This window comes from Chiloscyllium plagiosum, unplaced genomic scaffold (genome assembly GCF_037043375.1).
Source record: "Chiloscyllium plagiosum isolate Xiang-an unplaced genomic scaffold, Cpla_swu_hap1 HiC_scaffold_39, whole genome shotgun sequence".
NCBI lineage: Eukaryota > Metazoa > Chordata > Chondrichthyes > Orectolobiformes > Hemiscylliidae > Chiloscyllium > Chiloscyllium plagiosum.
In genome coordinates, this window is record NW_028270177.1 from 23,966,267 (window position 1) to 23,981,637 (window position 15,371).

At 38.9% G+C, this 15,371-nt stretch overlaps 1 protein-coding gene across 2 annotated transcripts in view; it reads left to right on the plus strand.

Moving 5' to 3' along the window:
* Positions 1-15,371, plus strand: part of nedd4a (NEDD4 E3 ubiquitin protein ligase a) — a 152,773-nt gene that overhangs the window by 31,543 nt on the left and 105,859 nt on the right. For both annotated transcript variants that reach the window (XM_043677486.2, XM_043677487.2), the window contains exons 3-4: positions 2,644-2,722; positions 4,676-4,714. In XM_043677486.2, the coding sequence (XP_043533421.1) occupies positions 2,644-2,722; positions 4,676-4,714 (118 nt within the window). The remainder of the gene's footprint in view (positions 1-2,643; positions 2,723-4,675; positions 4,715-15,371) is intronic.

The following is a 15,371-nucleotide window of genomic DNA, read 5'->3' on the forward strand; positions in this document are numbered from 1 at the left end:
CATTGAGGGGGATGTTGTCTTTACTCCATGCCACTAAGTTGTCTCTCTCTTTCCCATACTCTGTCTCATTGTTTTTTGATTTCCTAACCACTATGCTGGTATTATCAGCAAATTTGTAAATAGAGTTATAACAGCTCCAGAGGGGAGAGCACAGTCCTAGATCTTGGTGTTTGGAGATGAGTTTTGTTGGAATTATGGTGTTGAAGGTGAAGCTAAAGTCAATAAATAGGAGTCTGATGTAGGTGTCCTTGTTATCCAGATGTTCCAGAGATGAGTGTCAGATTGTTCCAGGTATCATTGGTCAATGCATTGAGTATTGGAGTTGGGTTGTCATGAAGCCGTTGTACAGGACATTGGTTAGGCCACTTTTTGAATATTGTGTGCAATTCTGGTCTTCCTCCTATAGGAAGGATGTTGTGAAACTTGAAAGTGTTCAGAAAAGATTTACTAGGATGCTGCCAAGGTTGGAGGGTTTGAGCTATAGGAAAAGGCTGAATAGGCTGGGGCTGTTTTCCCAGGAGCATCGGAGGCTGAGGGGTGACCTTATAGAGATTTATAAAATCATGAGGGACATAGATCAGATGAATAGCCAAGATCTTTTCCCAAGGGTAGAGTCCAAAACTAGAAGGCATAGATATAAGGTTGAGAGGGGAAAGATTTAAAAGGGATATGAGGGACAACATTTTCAGAGGGTGGTGCGTGTATGTAACAAGCTGCCAGAGGAAGTAGTGGAGGCAGGTACAATTACAATTACAACATGTAAAAGGCATCTAGGTAGATACATGAATAGGAAGGGATATGAGACAAATGGCACAAGATCAGTTTAGGCTATCTGGTCGATATAGATGAGTTAGACCGAAGGATCTGTTTCAGTGCTGTATAATTGAGTGTATGGTCTGCGAGATGGTGTCAGCTATGGACCTATTGTGGTGATAAGCAAATTATAGTGAATCAATGCAATCTGGAAGGCTGGAGTTGATGTGTGTCGTTACTAACCTCTCGAAGCACTTCATAATGGATGTCAGAGCCAGTGAGCAGCAGTCATTGAGGTCATAGAGTACAGCATGGAAACAGACCCTTCAGTCCAACTCATCCATGCTGACCAGATATCCTAAATTAATCTAGTCCCATTTGCCAGCACTTAGCCCATATCCCTCTAAACCCTTGCTATTCATGTACCGATCCAGATGCCTTTTAAATGTTGTAGTTGTAATTATAATTGTACCTGCCTCCACCACTTCCTCTCAGATGGATCCCAGCTACACCTGCCTCTTTGTCAGCTATGTCAAACAGTCCCTCTCCAGTACCTACACAGGCACTTGCCCCAACTGTTCCATCATTACATCAATGACTACATTGGTACTGCGTCCTGCACCCAGGCTAAACTGGAGCAGTTCATCGACTTCATTCCCAATTCTACCCTGCCCTCAAATTCACTTGATCCACCTCAGACACCTCTCTCACAACGTGCTTTCCCCACGTCTGTCATCTAGACAGCTCTCCGTACCACCTCCATTCCCCGTTCCACTGCACCTTATATCTATGCCCTCTAGTTTTGGACACCCCTACCCTGGGAAAAGAGACCTTGGCTGTTCACCCTATCTATGATTTATAAGCCTGTATAAGGTCACCCCTCAGCCTCCGGCATCCAGGGAAAACAGCCCTACCCTATTCAGTCTCTTCCTATAGTTCAAATACTCCAACCCTGGCAACGTCCTTGTAAATCTTTTCTGAACACTTTCAGGTTTCACAACATCCTTCCAATAGAAAGGAGACCAGAATTGCACACAATATTCAAGAAGTCACCTAACCAATGTTCTGTTGAGCCGCAACATGACCTCCCAATTCTTATATTCAGTGCTCTGACCGATAAAGGAAAGCATACCAAACGCCATCTTCACTATCCTATATACCTGGCACTCCATTTTTAAGGAACTATGGACCTGTACTCTAAGATGTTTTTGTACAGCAACATTCCCCACTTACCATTAGGTGTATAAATCCTGCTCTGGTTTGCTTTTCCAAAATGCAGCACCTCACATTTATCTAAATTAAACTCCATCTGCCACTCCTCAGCCCATTGGCCCATCTGATCAAGAACCCATTGTATTCTGAGGTAACCTTCGTTGTCCATTACACCTCCAATTTTGGTGTCATCTGCAAGCTTATCAACTATACCTCCTGTATTTGCATGCAAATCATTTATATAAATGATGAAAAGCAGTGGACCCAGCACTGATCCTTGTGGCACACCGCTGGTCACAGGCCTCCGGTCTGAAAAACAACCCCCCACCTCCACCCTCTGTATTCTAGTCCGTTGCCTGATTTTTTTTTTTGGCACTGGGATGATGGAGATCTTACTGAAGCAGGTGGGAATCTCACATCAGCACGAGGTCAAAGATGTCTGCAAATACTCCCTCAAACTGGTCCACGCAGCATCTGAGTGCACAGCCAGGGACTTCATCTGGGCCTGTTACTTTCTGTAGTTCATTTTCAAAAAGCTGATCTGCCATCTGTAGCTGTCACTGGTTGCAGGTATATCTGAGGCTGTCTGGACAGGTGATATAATTTCACTAGTTATGACTGTTCTTATCTAAACTGTCAACAGAGATTGTAACTCATTTTCTCTTTCTTTTTGCATAGTGATCCATATGCTAAAGTGACTTTGTATGATCCAATAAATGGAGAGCTGACCAGTGTTCAAACCAAGACAATCAAGAAGGTCAGTAATATATTATCCAGACTTTCTTCACCTTTTTTAATTTCAAAATTTCCAAGATAAGTATAGGAATGAATTTCTGTACAGAAATTATTGTATAAACCTCCATGAGATTGCAATTTTAATATGACTATACGCAGTTGACCGAATCACTAAAAAGAAAGTCTTAGAACAGTATTGCACTGAACAAGGGAATCTCTGAAGAATTCCCTTGGAGGCCTGTGGATACTTATGCCCAAGTGAGATCTTTGGGAACTAAAGAAAAAGTGAGACACTCCAATTTATACAACTGAAACGTATCCTCTTATTCCTACTTTTTTTTAAAATCCATTAACTATTTTGCAATCCAGACTAATATATAATCCATGTCCTTTAGTGCTCATTTTGTATGTTAACATCTTGTGCAGCACTTTATCAAATGCTTTTTGAAAATTCAGTGCAGTACGTAGATTGGTTTCCCATTATCCATCTTCCTGCTTATATCCTCAAAAAACTCTTAAGAAAATTTGTGTAGTTTCCTTTTCATAAATCTCTTTTGTTCTCTTTAGTTGACCATCCAGGGGCCCTTTTAAAAATCCCTAATAGAGTCTAGCATTTTCCCTATTATCGATGCTCTACTAATTTCCCATTTTCTCTCTACCTCCTTTCTTAAATAATGACGTTATGCTCATGTGTTTCTAATGCTTGGGAACTAATCTAGAAACTAAAGAAATCTGCTATCTCTGTATCTAACTCTTAAAACTTTAGGACGAAGGCACCCAAGACTAGGGGATCTGTCACCACTTGGTTCCATTCATTTCTCTTATGTTTTCTCTTCTTTTGATTTTTGAAATTTCTCACTTTCACTGAATTTATTGGTCCCCAGTTATTTTGGGATGGTTCTTGGTGTCCTCCACAGATTAATGTAATTGGCAATCCCTCATTATAAATTTCATTGGTATCTGCCTCTAATGCATCCATATTTATTTTCACCAAGCTTGTCCTCTTTACCTACCTTTTGGAAATGTTTACAATCTATCTTTGTCTCTTTCTTGTCTTCTCATTTTTCTTTTTTATTATTCACTTCTTGGTCCACCTTTGCTGAATGATGACTATGGTAACCAAATTGTAAAAGCAAAACTGATAGTCTATGAAGTCAGGTTTCACTTTGGGATCTGACTTGTCCAGCATTATCATCAGCTGAGTTTGTAACTGCATAAATGAACAAAATATACAGAGGCAGGAATCTATCTCCTGTGGAAAAATCTAAAAGTCCCAGAGGTCATTATGACAATCGTAAGGAATATGCAGCTCAACCAATTACTGAAATGTTGAGGACCAGTCTTGGACATTTTTGAGGCCAGCTACCAGCCTGTTATTTCTGAAAAGTAGTCAAACCAGCACCCTTGTTTACCAGAGGCGTACAAGAAACCATTACTACCAATTTTTAAATGAAACAGAGGCCGTTTTTACTGAAACTGATTTGATCTTTGTCAATGAGTATGTCTGTGCAGTTTCATTCTTTGAAAGGCTAACATATTTGCTATTTTGCATCTTTGTGCACTGTATCACTGACAGCTTCTTTCTCACCCCATTAAACATTCCCAAGTCCACATTTACAGTGATAACTGTCTCTGTAAACACATCAAGGTCAATCTTTCATCTGTGATAACATTGTCAGATCTTGTCTCTTAAAATGACTAAAAGACTTTGCTGCTTCAATTAACCCAACTTCTTTGTTTTCTGAACATCTGTGATTCTGTTTGTTTAATATAAAATGAAAGTATATAAAAATTCAGCCCAACCTGAATAATGACTTTATACATAATTTCACCAGAATGGACTTCTGTTAAATGTAAGCATGGTATCCAACTGGAATATAACAATTGCTCATTATGTATAATTATGTCATTTTGTTTTATTATGAAATTTAAATTTATATAGTAATTTACATCAGCTCTTTCTTTTTTTTTTCAGACCTTAGATCCAAAGTGGAATGAAGAATTTTTCTTCAGAGTAAGTATACATACTTTGCTTTGGGCTTTTGTAGTTCATTAATATTTTGCATTAAAATATTTTTAAAGTGGCATGTTCTATTTGCTGTATTTTGAACAAAAGTAAGATTATTGTATGCAAGACTTCTTTAACCCTTCAGTTAGACTGGCATCAACCTGCTCATGAGCTATAAACCCACACGGGAACTCCAATCTTTGCAGACTTTACATAAAAATAGATTCTGCATATTTTTGCACTACCACATGTTCCATATGCTTAATGATAATGCCAGAAATCAAAAAAGTTTGGTTCACCTAATTCAGTCCTTTTGAATTAGATTGTTTACATTGATTTCCACAGGCTACTTTAAAATTTGGCTGCAGTTTCAAATACTGCTAATCTCATCACCCCGACAGTAGTGACTGATAGAATACTTGCTTCTGTCAAGCGCATCTCAATTGTGGGTTCCCAGGGGCAAAGCATTCCATAAATTTTAGTTTTTCTTTCATCATTTATAATCATCTCTCTAAACTGTGAGCAATTTTAACTTAATTAATAACAGCCATTGAATTTTGTAATTTGCAATCAGGAGGTATTTTAACCCAAGAGCAAGTAGAACTGTGTAGCATGGAAACCTGTGGCACTGTTCACTGGTGTATTCTATTCCAGCAAATCGGCTTGTGAAGGCTAGAACTGGAGTGAACCTTTACAGCTTTGTAATTTTGTAAATAAATTACACATTTAGAAGTGTACACTTCTTCTAAGCCAACAAAGTTTTTTAGTCTGTCTCTCATTATAAAGCGCTTGTGCTCATGTTGATCAACCTGTTCAGACAGGGCACTCGTGAATGTCCAGTTAATAAACACCACATGCTTACAATGAAATACAATATGTAATTAACAGGGAGTCTGCAGTTAAGTGTATCTATCTCCCGACCAGGTGGCATGAGTTCAAGTCCCACCTGCTCCAGAGGTGTGTAATAACATCTCTGAGCAGGTTGATTAGAAAAAATAGGTTAAAGTTTTAAAATTAAGAGTGTTCAGCTGGTTGGTTAGCAGAGAATGTCTGGGGTAGTATTAATGTTCCCTTAATATTGATTGAAACAGCATTATTGTAGACGGTCCAGTCATGTAAATTACCTGCTGAAGCCTAAAATCCCCAAGCATCAGGTGTTTCACACCCAGTCTCCATCTGACAAACTGGCAGACAATTGTGTAATTTGTGCGTGTAATTTGTGCATGTGTTTAATCAACACGTGCACACTTTCTTTCACACCATCAGCATGTTTTAAGAATATAGAAGTTTAAAAACGAAGTTGTTTAATTCCATTGCAGAATTGTTTCAGAACTAGTGATCATAGTTTAAGGATGAGGGCTAAACCTTTTAGGATCGAAGTGAGGAGAGTTTTTTTCACCCAGAGAGTGGTGAGCCTGTGGAATTAATGACCATGGAAAGTGGTCGAGGCTAAAACATTGTGTTTTCAAGAAATTTGTGTGATGATACTATGGTTTTATGTGGTGGATTTTGTCTTGCCTTTTGTGTTTGGAGAGAGGTTTTGAGCAATAGGTGCCAAGCTTTCTATTCCAAGATGATAAAATAAACAGCTTGTGAGGCTTTGGAGTTTTTTTTTAAAGCTGGAACAATAGAAGCAGCATGAATGGATGGAGTCAGGCTCCCAAAGAACCAGGGTTTCAGTTTAGCTTTGAGTATTTGTTGGGGATTTTGAAGCTGCATACATCCCTGTTGCAGCAAAATACTAGAGTTTTCTCTCTCTCTGCCAGAATTTTCTCTTCAGGGTCTTTCCTCCTGGACTGGAAAAACATTGCATGTGAGATGGTCTATTATACTGTATGCTTAGAAGTGTATGGTAAAATAGGGCAAAGTCAGCATGGTTTCATCAAGGGAAAGTCATGCCTGACAAACCTGCTAAGATTCTTTGAGGAAGTAATGACCAGGTTAGACTAAAGAGAGCCAATGGATGTTATCTACCTGGACTTCAGATGGCCTTTGACAAGGTGGCGCAGGGAGGCTACTGAGTAAGATAAGGGCCCATGGTGTTAGAGGCAAGGTGCTGGCATGGAAAAAGATTGGCTGTCTAACAGAAAACAGAGTGGGGATAAAAGGGTCTTTATCAGGATGGCAGCTGGTGACAAGTGGTGTTCCACAAGGCTCAGAGTTGGGACCACAACCTTTCACGTTATACATTAACGATCTAGATGAAGGAACTGAGGATATTCTGGCTAAGTTTGCAGATGATATAAAGACCGGTAGAGGGACAGCTAGCTTTGAGAAGATGGGAAGGCTGCAGAAGGATTTTGACAAGTTAGGACTGTGGGCAAAGAAGTGGTAGATGGAGTACAATGTGTGAAAGTGTGAAGTCATGCATCTTGATAGGAAGAATAGAGGCATGGACTATCTTCTAAATAGGGAGAAGATTCAGAAGTCTGAAGTGCAAAAAGATGTGGGAGTTCTAATCCGGGATTCTCCCAAGGTGAACTCTCAGGTTGAGTTAGTAGTTAGGAAGGCAAATACAATGATGGCATTTCTGTTGAGACAACTTGAATATAAAATCAAGGATGTACTTCTGAGGCTCTGTAAGACTGTAATCAGTCCACATTTGGAGTATTGTGCACAGTTTTGGGCCCCATATCTCAGGAAGGATGTCCTGGCCCTGGAGCATGTTCAGAGGAGGTTGACAAGAATGGTCGCGGGAATGAAAAGCTTAACACATGAGGAATGTTTGAGGACTCTGGGTTTATACTCTGGGTTTATACATGAGGGGGTTCTAATTGAGACACAAGAATACTGAATGGCCTGGACAGAGTGGATGTTGGGAAGATGTTTCCATTGGTAGGAGAGATTAGGACCTGAGGGTACAGCCTTAGAGTAAAGGGAAGACCTTCTTAGAATGAGATAAGGAGAGACTTCTTCAGCCAGAGACTGGGGAATCTATGGCATTCATTGCCACAGAGCTTTGGAGGCCAGATCATGGAGTACATTTAAGACTGAGATAGATAGGTTCTTGATTGTCAAGAGGATCAAGGGTAATGGGGAGAATGTGATTGTGAAACTTATTACCCATGATTGAATGGCGGAGCAGACTCGACTGGCTGAATAGCCTAATTTCTGCTTCTATGTCTTATGAATTTTCCTTTGCCAAGTTTGTGTTTATGGGATGTTACTATCTTGAACTACTAACTTCAGTAGTTAAATAGTCTATTACTTTGAAAGGTTTCCAATAGACTTAAAGTTAGACTAATTCTTCTTTCTTTTGTTTATATTTTAAGTGCAGAGTAAGAATAAAGTGTGTTTTTCTTAAAGCTGAGTAGTGTAACCAATCAAATTACATCTGGAACACAGCAACTTACACTTGTCTTTAAATAAGAAAATGTTAGGATTTCAGCTCCTTCATATATTTGAAGGGGGTTTGGTTTGGTCCATAACATTTGCAAATGATAATTGGGAATTATATTCATTTTGAGTGGGAAGAAGTCAATAAAGGTGAACAGAAGTGAAGGGAAAATAATATCCAGAAAAATTGAAAATTTAGTGCAATGCAATACCGACATTGTGTTGACATGGTTTCTGTGGATTCACAAATCTACAGCACTTCAGAAACAGTAATTTACTTGGGTTAATAGTGCCCTTTCAAAAGGCAATTGGTTATGTCCTGCATGTGAAGGTTTTAAAGGTTGCTGCTCGTAAAATGAATGACAGATGGACTAGTATTATGAAGCAGTTAACAAATGTTCTCTGCGTGGGCGTGATTATGAGTGGAACTCGACTTGCATCCTTTGTGGCCTATTTGCAACATTTAAGCAGAAAAACAGTGGGTGTACTTTTACATCTGGATGCTGTGAAACCTGGATATTGCTACTCCAAAAAAAATTCAAAAATGCAGTATACAGACAAAAGAATGGTGGATGGGTTTCAATGTAGGTAATTGTAAAGAGTTGAAAATTTGAATACAATTGAATCTGGTGTACAATGAAGGTTATCTGTTAATAAATTTGGAAATAGTTTTGGCTATTATTGGTAATTGACTGATATTACTGAGTCATGACAGGGTGTCACGAAAGGATATTTGAATCATCTTCTCAGAGAAACTCACTTGGAATGCTCTTTGTAATCTTTGGAACTCCATAAGGACAGATCTTGTGCTTTTTAGGTTGCATTTGGTTTTGTCCTTACAATTGTACATTTTCACAACATTTTTCAACTTTTGTAACAAATAGCTAAAGGGGAAATGGATGGATTGACGATTGAAAGTATATTTGCTCTGTTATGTTTGCTTTCTGGAAAGGCACATTGTGATTGCAAAAGAGTGATTAAAGCTAAAATACAAATCTGCTACTTTTGACAGTGGGAGAAAAGGTCTTTCCAGAATGATGGATTGGAACTGATAAAGTGAAATTCTGGAGAAGCTAGTGTACAGTCCTTTGAATTTGTTGCATGTCACGAGATTCAGTCTCATTTCATCCTTAATTAGACAAATTTGATTTGGGACTTTGAAGCAGGAGTAGACCATTTGGCCTTTTCAGTCTGTTCTATCAATCAGTAATATCATGATTACCTGGTTGTAGTCTCACTACGTTAACCGGGCAACACTCTATGTAACCCTTGATTCCCTTGTCTATCAATATTCTATCTAATTCAATCCTGAATAAATTTAAAGACCCAGCCTCCATTACCACCTGGGGAAGGGAATTCTACATTCTAATACTCCTCTGAGATTTAAAACGGAGCAGAGGGGGAATATTTAAGAGGGTAATCTATTCTTCTTTACCTGTGTCTCCATGTTTTAGTCAACTCTACAAAAGGAAATATCCTTTTGGGTATCAACCCTATCCAGTCCCCCCCTTGGTCTTTTGTGTTTCAGTAAGATCACCTCTTAATCTTCTAAACATCAATGAATATAAGCCTAACCTATTCAATCTCTCTTTATAAAATAATCTCCTTATACCAGGACTGAGTCAACTTCAAGTGAACCCCAAATTGTTCTCTCAAAGGCCCTGTCAAGCTGCAATTCCTGAGTCAATGATTAGCCAAATGATCCTCTTATTCCTCTGTGTTTGATAATATAGACACTGTGACTTCATGCAAATTTCAGATCACTGCTGCATCATGCACCTTTATCTACAGTGAAAGAAAGAGGAAAAAATAAAATTCATATCCTTTTGGGAGCCCCAAAGACACTTCATAGCCAATTAATGGTTCTTAAATAGCATGATCACTAGTGAAAACCAGACAAAGTATTGTAATATAGATATAGTATGATAAATCCAGTGAGCTAGGTTTTCAGACTCAATACCAGTGTTGGCCTATTTGCTTTAATTGATCACTAATCATATGACAGGAAAGCATCAACCTGTGTAATCAACTTTTGAGAATTTGGATTATGGGAATAGAATGTACAATATTATTAGATTTCTTTGCAGGAAAGCTGACTTTCTTGAATCGTCCATGGCTTTTAAAAGCCACTGTCCAATATAGTTTTGAACTGTGAAAAATAATTTTTTCTTGTTTCTTTCATAATTGAGGTCTTGTTTTTCATCATACTATTTGCTTTCAAGTTGAATAATAAGATTAATTCATGCAATTCAATGTGATAACCCAATTGGGTGTTAGAAGTTTGAGCTTCTCATCAATTACTATCTTATTCATTGGTCAACTGCCTCTGAATTCCTGCTGTATTGTTTGAATTTTGCAGTGACTCAAGTGATTTTGTTTTCTGCACTGGGGTAAATTACCTTTTTATTACAATAGGTTTTTGCATACTTGAATCAAACCTTTGGCCCCATTAGCACCTGAACTGAATTCCTGCTACCTGGTCCTGGACTTTAATCCTTGCATCTGTCTGGCAAGTGTTAAACTGACATCCTAGACTTTACTGTATTGAAATTTGTGGGATTTTGCAGAGTGTAAATTGATTGATAGGTTTCTTAGATTAATTTTTTACAAAAGTAGCTACAATTCAAAAAGTACCACATTGGGACATCAGTTGCAAAACAGTCAATGAAAGATGCTGTATATAAGTAAGTCTTCCATTTCAATGTTGTAGACCTGTCCACATACACAACCTTGTGTTAATGGATCCCTTGTGCACCCAATTGTGACCAGCTGCCCCCTCACTGACAGTATTTTTTTTTCCCTTCATTCACCATACAATTGTTGATTTAAGCAGTGTAAAAATGAATCATGTACTGCAAATGTTCCTTTGCTCAAGCCCTATAGAATGTTCATGATATGGAAAGGTAATCATTTTCCAGAACAGAACCTTTCAGCTGGCCCATGGCAGAGCAAAATATGCAGATCAGGCTGCTGGAGTAGCAAGATTAAGTCTTGATTGTATAAAGACTTGAATAAGCTTTCATACTTGGATCAAGAAGTGAACTGAATGGCACCACCATGTAAATGCCATGGCTCCAAGAGCAGATCAGAAGCTTGGAGGTCAACGTGTGAACGACCAACTTCCCGACTCTCCAAAGGCCATCCACCCACCTGCAAACCAGAAGTCACTTTATTTGGATGGACTTCAGTTCCAACAGTGTTAAGATTAGATTCCCTACAGTGTGGAAACAGGCCCTTTGGCCCAACAAGTCCACACTGACCCTCCAAAGAGTAACTCACCCAGACCCATTTCCCTCTGACTAACGCACCTAACACTATGGGCAATTTAGCATGGCCAATTCACCTGACCTGCACATCTTTGGACTTTCGGAGGAAACTAGAGGACCCAGAGAAAACCCATTCAGACACTGGGAGAATGTGCAAGCTCCAAACGGCCAGTCACCAGAGGGTGGAATTGAACCCGGGTCCCTGGCGCTGTGAGGCAGCAGTGCTAATCACTGAGCCACTGTGTCGCTCAACAGGTCATTCAGCCTATTGAGTCCACACTGACCCTCTGAAGGCCATTCCACACAAACCCCATAACCGTGCATTCCCCATTGCTAATACATCAAATTTACATGTCCCTGGACTTTATGGGAAATTAGCATGGCCAATCCATCTAACCTGCACCTCTTTGGACTGTGGGAGAAAGCTTACATAATCATGGGGGGAATGTGCAAACTCCACACAAACAGTCACCTGAGGGTGGAATTGAGCCTGGGTCCCTGGCACTGTGAGGCAGTAGTGTTAACCATTGAGCCACTGTGCCATCTTGTGTTAAAGGAACTCCATACCATCCAAGGTAAAGAAGCTCACTTGACTGGAGTTCCAGTTGCCACTTTTAATCATTCACCATCACTGCATCATACCTGCAGTGTGTACCATCCATGAGATGCATTGCAGAAATTCACCGAGGCTTTTTCAACAACACCTTCCAAGTGTGTGATTCTTACTGTCTAGCAGATGGAAACACCAGCCCCTGGAAGTTTCCCCCCCAAGTCACTCACTTGAAACTATAATCTCTGTTCCTTCACTTGCTGAGCCAAAAATCTTGAAATCCCTCTTAAACAGTATTTCTGGGAGCATTTTCATTATGCAGACTGCACTGGTCCATCCTCGAGAGTAATTAGAGATACCCAGTAATTGCTGGTCCTGCTAGCAATATCTACATGAATAATTTTTTAAACATGTTTGAAACACTTGTATTCCAGTTTGCCTTGATTGAGTGTGCAAATCTGAAATAAATTGTTGAGCTTTTCAACTTGTTCCAGTGAATATCTTACTCACATTGATTACTTTTGAAAAAAGAAATGTGGCAGATGCTGGAAATCTTAAATAAAAAGCAGGAAAATCTGGGAAAAAAATATCAGTTTCTTTTTTCATAGAAAGGAATTGAATATGTTTTAATCTTGAACAGGGAATTTGTCAAAATTAAAAATCTTCCAACCACTTCAGTACAATATTCATATTGTCCCTTTAATGTGGTCAGACATCCCCCAGGTGGTTCACAGTATTTCAAACAAATTTGATGTGAAGTCATCTAAGGAGATAGGGCATCAGGTGAAGAATGATAATGAGATACAGGTTTATGGAAGAAATAGTGGAAGGCCTCAATAACTGAAGGTGCATCTGTTCCACTGTTTCCATTCCCTACTTGCTTGTATATATTCCCAGAGAATATGATGAGCTAAAATTCATGAAATTTAATTAATGCACCAGGCTTTTAGAGTCCACAAGTCATTTATACAATGGTGTTCAAGGTAAGTTTTCAGTCTCCTTCATGATGCAGACAATTGGGCAAAGAAGTGTTATGTTAAAGACCCAAGCACTGAAAATGATTGGGGATAGTTGGGGATGAGTTATCTCATCCAAGATAATCCCTGCAAATCTTTGCATTCTAAGTGATTGAAATATTGCCTCCTGTTGAGCGTTGTATGAAGTTCCAGTTGAAAGGAAGGGCTAAGGTAGGTTGAATCTGAACCCACTCTGCCCAGGTTTCAAGTAAGGTTATAGACATGGAAATGAAACAACCAGCCTCCAACGGAACTGGATTGAGGTTGTGTGTGTTGCAACCCACTTTGTGAGGTCTGTGAGAGAAGACAAGTCTATTTCCACAGATTTACTTGAAAAAAATCTTCCCGGCCCAAAAATGATGTGGACAGATTTTATTGTGGTGATGGATAAAAAGTCAAAATTAGTCCTCTAACTAGGGCAGATTGACCCATTTATTACTTATAAAGAGATACACAACAAGTGTTCTAACAAAATCATATTTTGTATGTTCACTTGTTAGTGTTTTAAATTAAACAAATTAGTAGCGTTTGCCTTGCTTCAGCTTACCAAAGTGTTGATCAATCTGCATATTGAAGTGCGTGTGCCAAGGGCATATTTAGTTCAGATCACAAGGGGCTCCTACTATTACATCTCTAGATTACTTTATTGTATAATTAGATATTGGCCAGTCAGGGTGAATTCTGATATAAAATTTGGGGCCCATTTGCAGGAGTGATCAAGGATACTGAAGTAAGAGAACAACAACAGATCTAAGATTCGTAATGGTGCCATTTCCTTCCCCCCATTACTCCCTCCACCATGAAGTTGAAAGTCTGTGGGGAAGGACAAGCCTGCACTTTGCTGTTGCTGGTCATTGTTCTGGTTTCTGAACAGGTTCTTGTCTGTGAATTACTTTGGTGCTGGTTAAGATGGGGCAAATGTCATCTTGCCCACAAGAGGCAACTATGTCCCTTAATAGGCCAATTAAGGCCACTATTCTGCAGTCAAATTGCATGTCATGTTAAACAAAAAAACCAGGATATGTTACTGCTTGTAAATACTTTGGCCTCTTTATTGCTTAACCCATTTATTTTCAGAAGAACTGTATTTATTGTATTTTACATTAATGAATACACTTCAAAAGTGTTTGATTAAATTTAAAAGTGCTTTTAATCCATTAAATAAATGCACATTTCTCTCATTTTCTCTGTTGTGCAAGCTGATTTTTAAAATTCTGTCATACCTCTATAATGCTGTATGCAAAAGGTGGTTTTGCATTAGTGATGAGTATTACTGACACTTGGCTTTTGCAGGCTTTTGGATGGAGAAGGTGGTTGGTTTCTGCACTAATAATGTAGCTGAATAAATGATATGCAAGAATAGCTAGGGGAACAACTAATTGATTTTATTTTTAATTTAACCTGTCTTATCTAATCAACCTTTTCAGAGAAATTCTTACACACCTCTGTAGCAAGTGAGATTTGAACCCCGACTCCTGGCCCAGGGATAGGGGCACTACCATTGCGCCACGAAAGTGGCTTCCCTAATTTGTTGAATATTCATCCACTTTGAAAAAGATATGCAGCTGGTTTTCTGGGTGTCATTTTGTTGAGTAAAATATTTAGAGTCATACAGGACGGAAACCCACCCTTCATTCCAACCAGGCTATGACCAACTAAACTAGTCCCACCTGCCTGCTCCTGACCAATATCCCTCCAAACATTTCCTATTCATGTACTTATCCAAATGTCTTAAACATTGTAATTGTACCCACATGCACCAATGCCTCAGGAAGTTCATTCCACGTGCAAAACACTCTGTGTAAAGGATTTGACCCTCATGTCTTTTCTAAATCTCTCTCCTCTCACCTTAAAATTATGTCCCCCAGTCTTGAAATACCCCATTTTCGGGAAAAGACAACTACCGTTAACTTTATCTATACTTCATTATTTTATAAATTTTAATAAAGTTGCCTCTCAATCTCCTACGCTCCAGTAAAAAAAAAACCTGCCACCAATCCAGCCTTTCTTATAACTCGAGCCTTCCATACCTGGCACTATCCTGGTAAATCTCTTCTCCAGCTTAATAATATTCCTCCTATAACAGGGTGACCAGAACTGAGACAGTATTCCAGAAGAGGCCTTATCCAATGTCCTGCATAAAACTAATCAGAAACATGTTAGAGAAACAGAAATAAAATGTAAAGCAGCCTAAAAATTAAAGGCTGTTAATTCAATAAACGAACCCACGTGATAAGATTAGAGCGCTGGTAAATGTAAGCTGTCGACCATTAAAGAATAACTATTGTATTATTCAGACCAAGCAAGCTACTAATGTGTATAACCTCTGGTTATGATTTTTAAAGCCATTCACAAGTATTGGTATATGTTTTGATGGAGTGAAGTTGAAAATATTTATAAAAATGTGTGCAGAAGAGATTGGAATGCTTTATTACTCTGAACGGTAGTGACTTGTAGATTTTTGATCAGATGTGTTTATTATTAGTTGATAGTTA